Source organism: Dendrobates tinctorius, unplaced genomic scaffold (assembly GCF_039654945.1).
Source record: "Dendrobates tinctorius isolate UK_male_01 unplaced genomic scaffold, ASM3965494v1 ptg000410l, whole genome shotgun sequence".
NCBI classification, from domain to species: domain Eukaryota; kingdom Metazoa; phylum Chordata; class Amphibia; order Anura; family Dendrobatidae; genus Dendrobates; species Dendrobates tinctorius.
Window position 1 is genome coordinate 1,027,659 of NW_027362074.1, and position 14,011 is coordinate 1,041,669.

General features: G+C 53.6%; 1 protein-coding gene across 2 annotated transcripts in view; it reads right to left on the minus strand.

Annotated features, from left to right (window-relative positions):
• Positions 1 to 14,011, minus strand: part of LOC141076476 (vitamin D3 hydroxylase-associated protein-like) — a 141,016-nt gene that overhangs the window by 12,989 nt on the left and 114,016 nt on the right. For both annotated transcript variants that reach the window (XM_073563956.1, XM_073563957.1), the window contains exons 9-10: positions 9,538 to 9,635; positions 9,125 to 9,224 (exon numbers count right to left, since the gene is read on the minus strand). In XM_073563956.1, coding sequence (XP_073420057.1) covers positions 9,125 to 9,224; positions 9,538 to 9,635 — 198 coding nt within the window. The remainder of the gene's footprint in view (positions 1 to 9,124; positions 9,225 to 9,537; positions 9,636 to 14,011) is intronic.

A 14,011-nucleotide genomic window follows, 5' to 3' on the forward strand; every position in this document is an offset into this window, starting at 1 on the left:
ACTGGAGGACTAGACATAATGTAATAGCAGAATAGTGACTGCAGCTCTGGAGGTGACTGGAGGATAATATGTAACCGCAGAATAGTGACTGCAGCTCTGGAGGTGACTGGAGGACTAGACATAATGTAATAGCAGAATAGTGACTGCAGCTCTGGAGGTGACTGGAGGATAGAGCACGCCCAGGAAGAGGAGGAGCATCTGTGCTGAGCATCTGCAGGCTAGGGCCTTGCTAAGCTCCTGGGAAGGGAGGTTTTTTCCTGCAAGGACTTTCCATCTGCCCCCTTCCCAGGAAAGAGGACTTTCCCTGGGACTGAGCGCCGGGGCTGTGCCCCTGGCTCCCACCCTCCGGCAAGCCAGCTGGGGGTGGGGGGCCTCAGCACCATCCAGAGGCCAGGGTGCAGCCAGCCAGTCCCAGGGAGATGGGGAAGAGACGGAGCCAAGAGAGAGGGGGTCGCAGGACCCAGGAGCCCCGGGACACCGGGCCCCCCGAAGCTGGTACCGTGGCGGCTCCTCCTCCCGGAGGAGTGGCGGCCCAGAGCAGAGGTGCAGTGGCAGAGCCCCCCAACATCTGGGGCTCCAGAGCTGAGGGAGAGCCATCTACCATCTACGCCTCCCGCATCCATGCGCACCTCTGCGAATATGAGGAGGCCGCCAAACAGCTGAGAAAACTCCGGGAGGAGTTAAGGGGAGCACGAGCGGTGGCTAAGAACCGGCTCCCCGCCTCGAGACGAGCTGAGGTCTCCGCCACGGTGGAGAGGCTGAAGGGGGCTATCAGGGCCTTGGAGGAGATACGAGCGGCTATCCTGAGTGGGAGCGGCCCCTTTGCAGAGAAACTGAAAAATGATGACCGGTTTAGAGCCATGACCGGAGGGTCTCCTGGGGGGTCGGGAGGCCCCTGCCAGGTGGAGCACGAAGAGGAGGATGGCGGAACATCTACGCCTGCCCCACCTGAAGGCCTGGTGAGCAGCGACACCCAGGTAACATGCAGCGGGGTGGCCCCTGAGCAAGTGGCTCTCCCACCGGACTCCAGTTACTCGGAGGAAAGTGGGGGCGAGGGGGAGGCTGGTGGGAGTGGGGACAGTAGTAGTGAGGGGGGCTGCCTCGTCCTACAACAGGTGAGGCAGATCGAGTCCCCAGAGCGGTTTGGCACACTGCTCTTTGGGGATGAGGTCTGCCCTGAGGACGGGGCAACCGGAAAGAGGAAAAAGAAAAAAACAAGCGCAAGCCAAAAAACACCGTGGCTGACAAACTTATGTTTGTCCCTCTTTCCGGGGCCCCTCTGTCCCGCTGTATGGAACCCGCTGCCCACCCTGGCTCGGGCCCTGTGGTGGGTCCGCAGCGGGGGCGCGGGGAGAGTGATGTGTGCCTGGACCTTACCGTCACATCTGGTGGTGGCGGTGAGGGTTCAGGCAGCGACATGGAGGTCGGTGCTGGTGCCAGTGGTGTAACAGCCGCTGGCGGTATTGGCAGTAGTGGTGTCCGGGCTCAGTCCCCGGTGGCAGGGGGGGCTGGCCTGGCGCTCAGCACGGGTACAGCCAGGACCGCACCTCCGGCGGTGAGTGCTGGGGTCTCTGGATCCCCCACGCACGGTTCCGTTAAGTCTGGTCCACTTATGGGGGTCCAGAGACCTAGAAAGGGCGTGGAGGCTGCTGTGAAGCAGCAGCTAAAAAAATGCAAGGGGCTGGTAGCTCCTCTGACGGCGCCCGTGGCAAGAGCGGGGTCCCCGGCGCGTAGACCCAAAAAGGGGTCCGTGCTGGGGGCACTGCCGCCGCTGGGCGACGAGGGGGAGTGGCCAGCCCTGCCAACATCAAGTGGTGGGTTCAGGGGCGCAGTGACGGTCCGTGAGGGGGGCGTGGCCTCCCCGAGTGTTGCCCAGCCTGCAAAGGCTGCGGCATGCGGGGGGGCGTGTCCTCCTCGGCCGCTGTCCCGCCCGCTGTGCCCGCGTCACCTGTGGGGGGCGTGGCCTCGCAAGGGGTCACTGCTCTGCCCGGGGTGGCTGCGGCCGGCGGGGGGGCGTGGCCTTGGCGGGCCCACTGCCTCCTGTCCCGCCTACCCCCTCAAGCAGCATAGTGCCCCCAAAAGTCGGTAGGGAGTTGTCTGGGTCCCCAGCCCGCTTACCTCCATCTGGTGGTGCGGGGGCTCTGGCGCTCCTTGGGAAGCCGGCGGGGGCGAACAGCAGAGGGCAGGGTGCGGTGGCAGTGGCCGTCCCTGTCCTCAGTGCAAAGACACCGCAAAAAGAAAAAAAAGTGGAGCCAGAGAACCCAGGAGCTGCTGCTGCTCCCAGGCTCGGGCAGGGCGTACTGAGTGCGCTCTGCTCGGAGGTATTTAAAGGGGCAGCGGCACTCCTGGACAAGAGTTGGAGCAGTGCCAGCAGCTCCAAGGAGCAGAGCACTGGCCAGTCAGGGCCCCCAGCAGGCAGGCAGGGGTACTGCAACACCAAGTCTGCTAATGTAAATAGTGGTCTATCTGGAAGTGAGAGTGGGAGTGAGATAGGAGATATTTTTGAAGAGCTGTTTGAGGACATAAATGGTGATGTGAGCGATATGGATGAGGGAGTGAGTGCGAGTGTGAATGTGGCAGTAAATGCTGGAGTGAGTGCCGGAGCGAGTGGAAATAATAAAAGAGTGAACGGGAGAGTGAATGAGGGTGCTGGCACAAGTGGTGGTAGTGGTGGGAGGGCTGGCCCGTCTGCCCCCCCAGCCGCGAGGCCCCAACGTAATTATGCGGGGGTCGCGGCTGGGGGTCGGGGTGGTTCCGGGGGGGTCTCCTCGCCTCCGGGCTCCGGGGACGGCGGTTTGCACCGCCGTTTCCTGGAGGCCCTCCAAAGGGGAGAAAGATCGATCATGGTAGAGGGGAGGACAGTGGACCTGTCTTTCTGGATAGAGAGACATGGCCTAGCAGCCTTCCAAAATCAAAGGGAGGGAGGGACTGTTTGGTCTCTCCCCACAGCCGGGCAGGGGCCGCCAAGAAGGAATGTGGTCCGTCTTAGGTGGGGGGGCAGTGAAGCTTGTCCACCTAGGAGCAAGGTGGTGGAGCTCCTCCTTAAGATGGGCTTCGGGGCGAATTACATCTTTGCCCTGATACACCCTTCGGCGTCCCGCTTCTTCGACGTCAGCTTCGTGCGGCCAGAGGGGCTTGAGCTCTTCTGGTCAAACTACGAGCTGGTGCGAGAAGAGCCCGGATGGCGAGACTTCGTGGCTCAAGCGGTGTCTCGCCAAAATTCCGTCAAGCGAGTGACCGTGGTTACATGTAACGAGTCACTCGCAGGCGTGGACATCATGACGTGGCTTTCCCGTTACGGGGAGGTCACCGAGGTCCCAAAAAAGAACAGGGACGAGTTTGGCATCTGGTCGGGGGGCTGGACCTTCATGGTCAAATTGAAGGTTTCCGGCGGCACGGTCACCCACATCCCTTCCTCGGCGTTCCTGGGAAGGGACAGGATCCTGGTCTTCTACCAGGGGCAACCGAAGGTCTGCCACAAGTGCGGCGACCCCACTCACTTCAGCGCCAACTGCAAGGTGCAGAAGTGCGCGTTGTGTGGTGGGGTAGGTCACCTGGCTGCCTTGTGCAAAGACATTCGGTGCCACCTGTGTGGTGACCTGGGTCACCCTCTCAGCCACTGCCCTCGCTCTTTCTCTAATGCCGCCACAGGCCCGGTGGGGGGAGACCGCGGGGGGGCAACCCCCGGTGGCGCTGCTTCTGCTGTGGCAGGTGGTGGCGAAGGGGGAAGGGCTGAGGGGCCAGTGAGGAAGGGCAATGCTGCAAGGGGCCCCGCGTACCAGCGGAGGCAGGAAAAGCGCCAGGGAGGTAAGGGACAGGTGGAGCCTCGGGCAACCGGGGTGATGCCTGCTCCTCCCTCCAGGCCCGTGGCCAAAGCCTCTGAGGCCCTGGGGGAGAGTGCGGTGAGTGAGGAGATCAGGAGGATGGAGAGAGAGGAGAAAGCGGCTGGCTCGGACGGGTCCTCACAGTATGAAAGTGTTGATGAGGATGTCCAAGAGCAGCCTACAGCACCAGGTGGCAAAACCAGGCGTGCCAAGCGCAAAGCGGTGGGGAGGAAGGCTGACAAGCCTTCAAAGTCCCCCCCGCCCCCGACCACAAGGGTGCATACGGAAGGGCCTGCTGACCCCCCTCTGATCAGACTCTCCAACCGGTTCAGCGCCCTCGGGGGTTCAGATGATGAACCGCAAGACGAGGGTACTGGGCCGGGGGCAACACCGGAGGGTCCTTCAGGGGATGGCGGAGTCCGTCCCTCAGGGGGCATTGCTCCTCCTGAGGGGGGGACAGACCTGGAACCCGGGGGCGAGGACACCGGGGGGGGTGGGATGGACACGTCGGGAGCTTCCCTGAAAAGGAAGGTGTCTGACCCCTCCCCAGGAGGAGGTAATAGCGGGGTAGGGAAGAAATTGGCCATCCAACTCGATCACCCATGATGGCTGAACTCGCCCCGTTGACACTGGCGTCTACTAATGTCGCCAGCATTAAGTCAGATGCGGCTCGCTTCACGGCCTTTGATTTTTTCTCCCGGATTGAGGCAGAAATTTTATTCTTGCAAGAGACCAGACTAACAGACATGGGGGCCATCTATAAAGCACGGAGGGAGTGGAGGTGCGGGCCCTCATACTGGTCTCTTGCGGCCGAGCCGTATAGCGGGGTGGCAGTCCTTTTTAAGACTGCAGCAGTTGAATGCCGACGGGTTACTGAGTTGGAAATGGGGAGGTGCCTGATCCTAGATGTCTTCATGAGGGGACAAGAGCTCCGGCTCATCAACATCTACGGCCCGCAGTCCAAGTGGGACCGCAAATGTCTCTTCCTGAGGATCAAGCCCTTTCTTTTTACGAGCCGACAGGTGGTCTTCGGTGGGGACTTCAACACCATTACGAGGTCCCGTGACCGGGGGGGTCCCGGAGATCGCCTGGCTTATGATAGCGTCGCGTTGAATAGCATAGCCAGTGAAGCTCGCCTGGTGGATGCCCACATCCGGCACACCCCAGGTCACGGAGGTTTCACCTACCATAGGGGTAGCTGTAGGTCTAGAATAGACAGGTTTTTTTTGAAGGAGGACGCCATCTTTTCTGCTGTGTCCGCCGTTGAGGTGGAGTTCTCCGATCACTGTCTAATTTTCTTTTCTCTGAATGTTGCAGAGACTCCTCGGATGGGAAGAGGGCTGTGGAAGCTCAATTCGTCCCTGCTGGAAGAAGCGGAGGTGAGACAATCCTTCGAGGATTTTCTTCAGAGCCAGGTACCGCTGTTGGATCTCTGTAGTAGTAAGTCAGAGTGGTGGGAGATCTTCAAAAAGCGGGTGGCGGGGTTCTTCCGTCAGCTCTCGAGCCTCAGGAGTCTGAACAGGCACCGCTTGTACCAGGCTCTGGGGAGGAAACTCGAGCAGCTTGTCTCGACTGGAGGTGACCGAGAGGAAATCTCCAGAGTGAAATCTTTGCTCAAGAGGTGTCAGTATGATAGGCACACATCCTTGGTTTTTGAGAGGGACTTCGGGAAGTACCGCTCGCCCGACCCTTACAGAAACTGTAAGATGTCAGTGAATTGTAAGACGGTGACAGGACTGATCGACAGTACGGGGTCCCTGAACAGATCCAAATCAGGGATCCTGGAGGTAGTCAGATCCTTCTACTCACACCTCTTGGAAAAGAAGGATCTGGATCGGGACAGGATGTCGGCTTTCCTGGCTGAAGCCATCCCTGAGCCAGGGGGTGACCCCTCTCTTGGTGTTTTGGCAGAAGAAATCAGGGAAGAGGAAGTGAGACTGGCCATTGATGGGCTTCGGCTCAAGAAATCGCCAGGTCCGGATGGCTTAACATCTGAGTTCTATAAGACTTTTAGGGACTCCTTGGTCCCCCTCTTGACAGGGGTCTTTAATGAGTGTCTCTCCTCGGGCACTCTTCCCGGCTCAATGAGGAAGTCAGCCCTCATTATTCTGTCAAAGGGTAAGGATCCGTCCCGAATCGAGAACTGGCGTCCCATAGCGCTTCTCGATACGGACCGGAAGGTTCTGGCCAAGGTGCTGTTTAATCGGCTGGTGAAGTTTGCACCCCGGCTCCTTTCAGGGGCCCAGCATTGCTCTGTTCCAGGCCGCAGTACTTTTAGTGCTGTGCTCGGTGTCCGAGAGGCAGTGGAGCAGGGTAGGGCAGGTCACTGGAAGGGGTACTTGCTGTCATTAGATCAAGCGAAAGCCTTTGACCGGGTCAACCACGAGTACCTCTGGTCCGTCCTTTTGAGGTATGGTCTGCCTGGGAGGTTTGTAAAATGGTTAGAGATCTTGTACCAAGGGGCTGAGACTTTTCCGCTGGTGAACGGTTGGTCAGGTCGTCCTTTTGAGGTGGGTTCTGGGGTCCGTCAGGGCTGTCCGCTGAGCCCGCTTTTATACGTGTTCGCGATCGATCCCTTCTTAAGGAGGGTAGATCGTGGACCGTTGGCGGGAGTCGGGATGGACCGGGCAGGCTCTGGCTCCTCTCTGAGGGTGGTGGCGTACGCCGATGATGTTTCCCTGTTCGTATCCTCGAGAGGGGAGGCGGACTGGGTCATGTCGGAGGTAGTGCGCTACTCGGGGGCATCCGGGTCCATGATCAACCGGGATAAGTGTGAAAGTCTCTGGCTGGGAGGGGGAGATCCTAGTTTTGATCTCCCGGACACCCTTCCAGGGCCCCAGGCCACCGCCAAAATTCTAGGCATCGAATTTGGCCCCGGGGACTACCCCCAGCAAAATTGGGAGGGCAGACTTAAGATCGCCGCCCAAAAGGTGGACCAATGGAAGGGTTGGTCTTTAACCCTGAGGGAAAGGGTTGCCCTGGCTAAAGGCTATCTGCTACCTTTATTGATATACCTGGGCAGTGTGTGCATCTTGCCGGAACCTCTCTGGACGCGGGTCTATAGCCTGTTCTTCCAATTGTTATGGGGGAATAGGCTTAACCTAATCAAGAGGGAGGTTACATACCGTACGAGGAGACTAGGCGGGTTGGGTATGGTCAACCCGGTGGTGTTTCTAGTAAACACCTTTCTTAAGACTAACATCTCCAACCTCTGGCTAGAGAGGGCTCCTCCGTGGGTAGTCTCCTGCAAGGGTTGGCTTTTGCCTTTCTTCCAGGAATGGGAGACAGGAGGGCGGGTGAAGGACCTACGCACACCTCATGGGCATCTCCCGGCTTATGCTACCCCGGTTCTGAAGGTGATCCGCCGGTGGGGTCTGGGAATGTGGGAAATCAGGACCATGTCGAGGCAGTGCCTTGACAGGAGGGTCCTGTTGACCCATTTCCAGAAGCCCCTGGCCCTTAAGGATTGCCCAGGCCGGGATCTGGAGGTCGGGCTGGGGCTTTTAAATTCTAAGCGGATCCCCATGAAGTTTTGGGACTTGACCTGGCATTGCTTCCACGGGAGGCTGTATGTAAGGGACAACTTGAAGTGCAGGAACTCCGATGACCGGGGTTGCCCTCGTGAGGAGTGTGGCGACGTGCTGGAAAGCATGGAGCACTTCCTGCTTCATTGTCCCTTTAATGCAGAGGTTTACAACAGGGTGGGTGCCTCCATACGTTGGCCGCGGCTGGCGTCCCTCTCCTACGCTGAATGGGCCTATGGAGCGTTCAGATCCCTGGGTGGCCGGGACCCGTGCACTTTATTCCTAGTCAGTGCAGCGGTTAGGTTCCACACTTGGAATGCACGGTGCCTAGTTACGACGCGGAAAAAAACCCTCCCAAGGGATGAGGTGGTAGGAAACATCTTGGGTGACCTGGTGAAGGTCCGTTCTTTGGAGTTCGAAAGGTTGGGTGTGAGGAAGGCCTCTTGGCTTTGGAGAGGCCTCTCCTTTTAAAAAACGCACTCAAGGGAGAGCTAGCTCCGTGTGAATGAGGGTAGGGATAGCATAAGTTTCACTGGGTGTGTTAGGGACAGAAGTAGGGGCAGATAGGGACAGGGAGGGACAGGCACTGAGGGACAGATAGAGAGTTAGTTATGATAAGTTAGGTAGAGTAGGGGCAGGTAGGGACAGATAGGGACAGGTTTCTTTTTTTAGGGACAGAAGTAGGGACAGTCTTAGTTCTTGAGGGATAGGATGAATGTGTTAGTGAGGGATGGAGCCTCTAGAACCCCGTTTTCCTGGTGGTGGGCTGGTGCATGCCACCTTAGCTTTTTGTTTTAAAAACAGGACATATAATGGATATTGGGCTTACAGGTGCCAAACTTGGGCCTTGGGTATGTAAATGCTGTGTTTAGTTTGTATATTAATGCGTAAGTAGATGGGATGGTATTGAGAGTTTTGGAAAATGTCTTTTGGTTGTGCTTTGGTAAAAGGAAAAACATATAACACACGTTTTTTTTGTTTTTTTTTTAGTTAGAATGTGTGGATGGGGTGTAGTCAGGTTGGGAGGGGGGTGCATGGGGGGTGGTGGATGGATGTCCGGATGCCAAGAGCAACATGAAGGAGCAGAGGAGCAAAGGAGCAGGGCAGGAGAAGTAGACTCTGCGGACCCTGGAAATAGTTTTCGTGTGGAATCAAAAGGCCATAAACTTTCGTGGACCAGATTTTGCAGTGACAAGGCTACAAACTTGTAGGACCTGCGGTGCAAGGTGGTGGGAAAAAAGGCTGCGAACTTGTTGCCATGTGTGGGAGAGGGAAAAAAAAAAAAAAAAATCTTTGCTGTGTAATAGGAGGTAAGGTTTGTCGGCCAAAGTGGCAGAGTTCTTGTTTTTTTCAAGGCGGAGGGCCAGGAAAGGGTTATTTTCGTTTGGTTTTTGTAAATAGTAAAATTGTAAATAGTAAACTAGTAAACCAGTAAAATCGTTGAGGTGTGAATGGGGGTGAATGGAGTGAGAGTGGTGAGAGGGGTTTATGTTTCTTTGTATTCTCTTTTCAGTGGATTCCTGCTGGGGGACCCTAAGCTGCCGAGCTCAGTGGAGGACAAGGAAAGGATTTGGACTTTCAATTGTTTTGCGCATGTTTTGCACATTTTATGTCTGTCTATGTTGGTTTTCTTTAGTTTATGTATTGTGGTTTGTTTCTGAGTGTAATTTTGATAATTTTGTAAAATAAAAGAGTTGGAGGATAAGTCATCATGTAACAGAAGAATAGTGACCGCAGCTCTGGAGGTGACAGGAGAAGCTAATCTCATTTCCTCACCATGGGTCTCATGAAGAACGACACCATCTTCTTTGCGATGTTGGGGATCTTGTACAGGAGCAGCTGCTGCTTCAGGTTCGGGTCCACAATGTCGGAGCGGCTGCAAAACACAATAATCAGATTATATATAACGTTGAATAAACCAGAGAGCAGATCCCAAGACTCGGAGGACGGGGCCCGAATACTGAATGACGGAGGAAATCTGTGGTCTGTGATCTGGAAACCTCGACATTACCCCCCTCTATCCAATACCCCAAAGGACACGACTCCCAATCCCCGGTAACGCTCTCCGTCCACCTCCCATATCCCCCACATATAACATTGTAAATGCTGGAAATAATAATGGGGGTCTATCCAGGTTCCACTTAGACCCCCATTGTGTCCAGGGTCCATCACTGTCATTTTCAACTCACAATTTTTCTGCAAGAGTCGTTCCTCCATCTGCAAAAAATCCTCGTATACATAACTCATTCAGGGCGTACTCTGTCCTCGGGGGCGTAAACGGGACCAACTGCAGAGAGGAGTGAATCACAGAGGTCAGTAATACTCCCATCCTCCTCACCAGCACCACCCCATCATCCTCACTAGCACCTCATCCCCCTCACCAGCACTACCCCATCCTCCTCACCAGCACCTCCATCCTCCTCACCAGTAACCCCATCCTCCTCACCAGCACCCCAATCCTCCTCACCAGCACCTCATCTGTTATGAACGGGTAGCCGAGGAGGAAATAAAAAACAACAAAGCTAAGTCTCAGAAAACCAAAGAGGTTGGTATCTATGCAGACTGCAGACCCCTGATCATAACACGCAACTAGCAGCAGTCGTGGAGCGTTCCTATGGTGGTCCTAGACGCCTCATCACAACTAGAGAAACTAAATAAGCCTAAAGCAGGAAAAGGGGAAAACTAACTGCCCCAGAGCAGACCCCAAAGGAGAGACAGCCCCCCCACATGTATTGACGGTAAAAAAAGATGAAAGCACAAACAAAGGCAGGAAAATAGGCTGAGCAAATGATGGGGCCAGAATAACTAGAAAGGACAGGAAAAGAAAGACACTGTCTGCAGTCTGCCAAAAAACCCTACAAAATGTCCAACACAACTGATAGCAAAATTAACCCTGAAATCACTAGACTTCTCCCACTATATCAGCACTCTGAAATATACTGAGACAGAGCAAAAAGAGACCAATCTAATAAGGGACAAAAAAGGCAATTTGGCAAATAAGAGTGGAAATTCAGCACAGCCCAGCTGGGCTGGCTGACCACACAAAAAACTGAAAAGACCAACAAGAGCAAGTGTGAACATTAGCAAAAAAACAAACTTATCTTGAGAAGACTGGAACAGAGCTGAGTCCTAGACCTGAGAAGCAGACTGAATCACCAGCAACAGGATAGGGCGTCGGCTGTCTTATATCCAGTCTGATACTCCAGAGATCCAATCACTATCTTCCTCACCAGGTGGCAGATCACTACCACTCAAACCAACCTCACCACCTCCTGTCACCACCAGAGGGAGAACGGAAGGGGTACTCTCAACTGGTGGAGCAGAAAATTAGCTCATAACACTCATCCCCCTCACCAGCACTACCCCATCCTCCTCACCAGCACCTCCATCCTCCTCACCAGTAACCCCATCCTCCTCAAGAGCACCCCAATCCTCCTCACCGGCACCACCCCATGCTCTTCACCAGCACCTTCATCCTCCTCACCAGTACCCCCATCCTCCTCACCAGCACCCCAATCCTCCTCACCAGCACCACCCCATCATCCTCACTAGCACCTCATCCCCCTCACCAGCACCACCCCATCCTCCTCACCAGCACCACCCCATCCTCCTCACCAGCAACCCCATCCTCCTCACCAGCAACCCCATCCTCCTCACCAGCACCACCCCATCCTCCTAAACAGCACCTCCATCCTCCTCACCAGTACCCCATCCTCCTCACCAGCACCCCAATCCTTCTCACCAGCACCACCCCATCGTCCTCACTTAGTCAATAAGAAGCTAAATTGGAGTGCCCAGTGTCAGGCAGCTGCCACCAAAGCAAATAGGGTCATGGGACGCATTAGAAGAGGTCTGGGGACACGAGATGAAAACATAATTCTCTGTTATGAATGAGTCACCGGAGGAGGAGAAAGCAAAAATACAAGCTAAGTCCAGAAAACCAGATAGGTTGGTAGCTATCGGATTGCAGACCTCTGATCCTATACACCACAACTAACAGTAGCCGTGGGGGGTTCCTATGGTGCCCTAGACCCCTCGTCACAGCCGGAGAACTACATAAGCCTAAAGAAGGAAAGGGGAAATCTAAACTGCCCCAGAGCAGACCCCAAAGCAATAGACAGCCCCCAACATGTATTGTCGGTGAAAAACAGATGAAAACACAAACACAGACAGAAAGACAGGCTGAGCAAACGATGGGGCCCAACTAACTAGATAGGACAGGACAGAAAAGATGCTGGCTGCAATCCGCAAAAAACCCTACCAAAAATGTCCCAACCGTCTGATAGGGAAAAAGGCCAAATCACTATATCAGCACTCAGGTATATTCTGAAAACAGAGCAAAGAGATCAACTGATCAGAGACAAAAATGGAATTCAGCCAGTCCCAACCAGGACTGGCTGAATACAAACACTAAGGAAACCAGACAAAATCTCATGGAATAATAGCAGAGCAAAAACTTAGCTTTTAGTAGACAGGAACTAAGCTGGATGCAAGAGCTCAGAGCAGAAAGGATCACCAGCAGCCCTGCAGGGCGTCGGCTGCCTTATATCCACTCAGAAATTCCAGATGTCCAATCACACTCTGCCAGTTCAGATGACAGGTTCTTCCCATCCCAATCAATTTCACTACCTCTCTTCACCAGTAGAGGGAGTTCATCAGACATCAAAGGTGAAGGGGAGAATGAACTCACAACAGTACCTCCCCCTTGAGGAGGGGTCACCGAACCCTCATCCACGCCACCAGGGCGATCAGGATGGGCCCGATGAAAAGCACGAATCAATCTTTCGGCATGAATATCGGATGCAGGGACCCAAGAATTATCCTCCTGGCCATAACCCTTCCATTTAACCAAATACTGGAGTCTCCGTCTAGCCAGACGAGAATCCAGTATCTTCTCAACCTCATATTCCACATTACATTCAACCAATACAGGGTCAGGAGGTGCCTCCACAGGAACTACTGGCTCAACAAACCTCTTTAACAGAGACATATGAAACACGTTATGGATCTTGAATGTAACAGGAAGAGCCAATCGAAAAGAGACCGGATTAAGAATCTCCAAAATCTTGTAAGGTCCAATAAATCTAGGTTTAAACTTTGGAGAAGCCACCTTCATAGAGATATTCTTTGATGACAACCAAACCATATCACCCACCTTAAACCGGGGACCAATGGTCCTATGCCGGTTGGAAAACTGCTGGGCCTTTTCCTGGGAGAGAGACAACTTATCCACCACTTGGTCCCAAATCTGGTGCATTCTCTCCACCACAGTGTCAACACCTGGGCAGGCAGAAGACTCCACCTGCCCTGAAGAGAATTGAGGATGAAACCCAAAGTTACAGAAAAAGGTGACATCAAAGTGGCAGAACTAGCTCTATTATTTAAAGCAAATTCGGCCAAGGGCAAAAATGAAACCCAATCATCCTGATCAGCGGAAATAAAACATCTCAAATACGACTCCAAAGTCTGGTTTGTTCTCTCCGTCTGCCCATTGGTCTGAGGGTGAAACGCAGAGGAGAAGGACAACTGAATTCCCAGCTTGGAACAGAAAGTCCTCCAAAATCTAGACACAAACTGAACTCCTCTGTCAGATACAATGTTCTCAGGAATCCCGTGCAAGCGAACCACCTGTTGCAAAAACAAGGGCACCAACTCTGAGGAAGATGGCAACTTAGGGAGTGGTACAAGATGGACCATCTTAGAAAATCTATCACAAATCACCCAAATAACAGTCATTCTCTGAGAGACAGGCATATCAGAGATAAAATCCATTGTAATATGGGTCCATGGCCTCCTGGGCACCGGCAAAGGCATCAACAACCCACTAAAGCGAGAACAAGGTTTAGACCGGGAGCAAGTCCCACAGGACTGCACAAAATTCCTGACATCACGAGACAAGGCGGGCCACAAAAAAGACCGACTCACCAAATCTCTAGTACCAAAAATACCTGGATGACCAGCCAATGCGGAGCAATGAACCTCAGACATCACTCTTCCTCCACTGGTCAGGAACATACAATTTTCCAATGGGACAACGCTCAGGTTTGTCCTCCTGAAACTCTTCCAGAACACATCTCAAATCAGGCTAGATGACAGAAAGAACTACCCCCTCACCTAAGATGGTAGCAGGCTTGGTCACAATAGGAGAATCAGCAAAGAAACTCCTAGAGAGGGCATCTGCCTTGACATTCTTAGTGCCCGGAAGAAAAGAGACCACAAAATCAAAACGTGTGAAAAACAAGGCCCACCTAGCCTGTCTAGGATTCAAGCGTTTGGCCGACTCCAGGTAAATCAAATTCTTGTGGTCAGTAAGGACCACGACTTGATGTTTAGCTCCCTCCAACCAATGTCTCCACTCCTCAAATGCCCATTTCATGGCTAACAGTTCCGGATTCCCCACATCATACAGTGGGGCAAAAAAGTATTTAGTCAGTCAGCAATAGTGCAAGTTCCACCACTTAAAAAGATGAGAGGCGTCTGTAATTTACATCATAGGTAGACCTCAACTATGGGAGACAAACTGAGAAAAAAAAATCCAGAAAATCACATTGTCTGTTTTTTTTTCATTTTATTTGCATATTATGGTGGAAAATAAGTATTTGGTCAGAAACAAAATTTCATCTCAATACTTTGTGATATATCCTTTGTTGGCAATGACAGAGG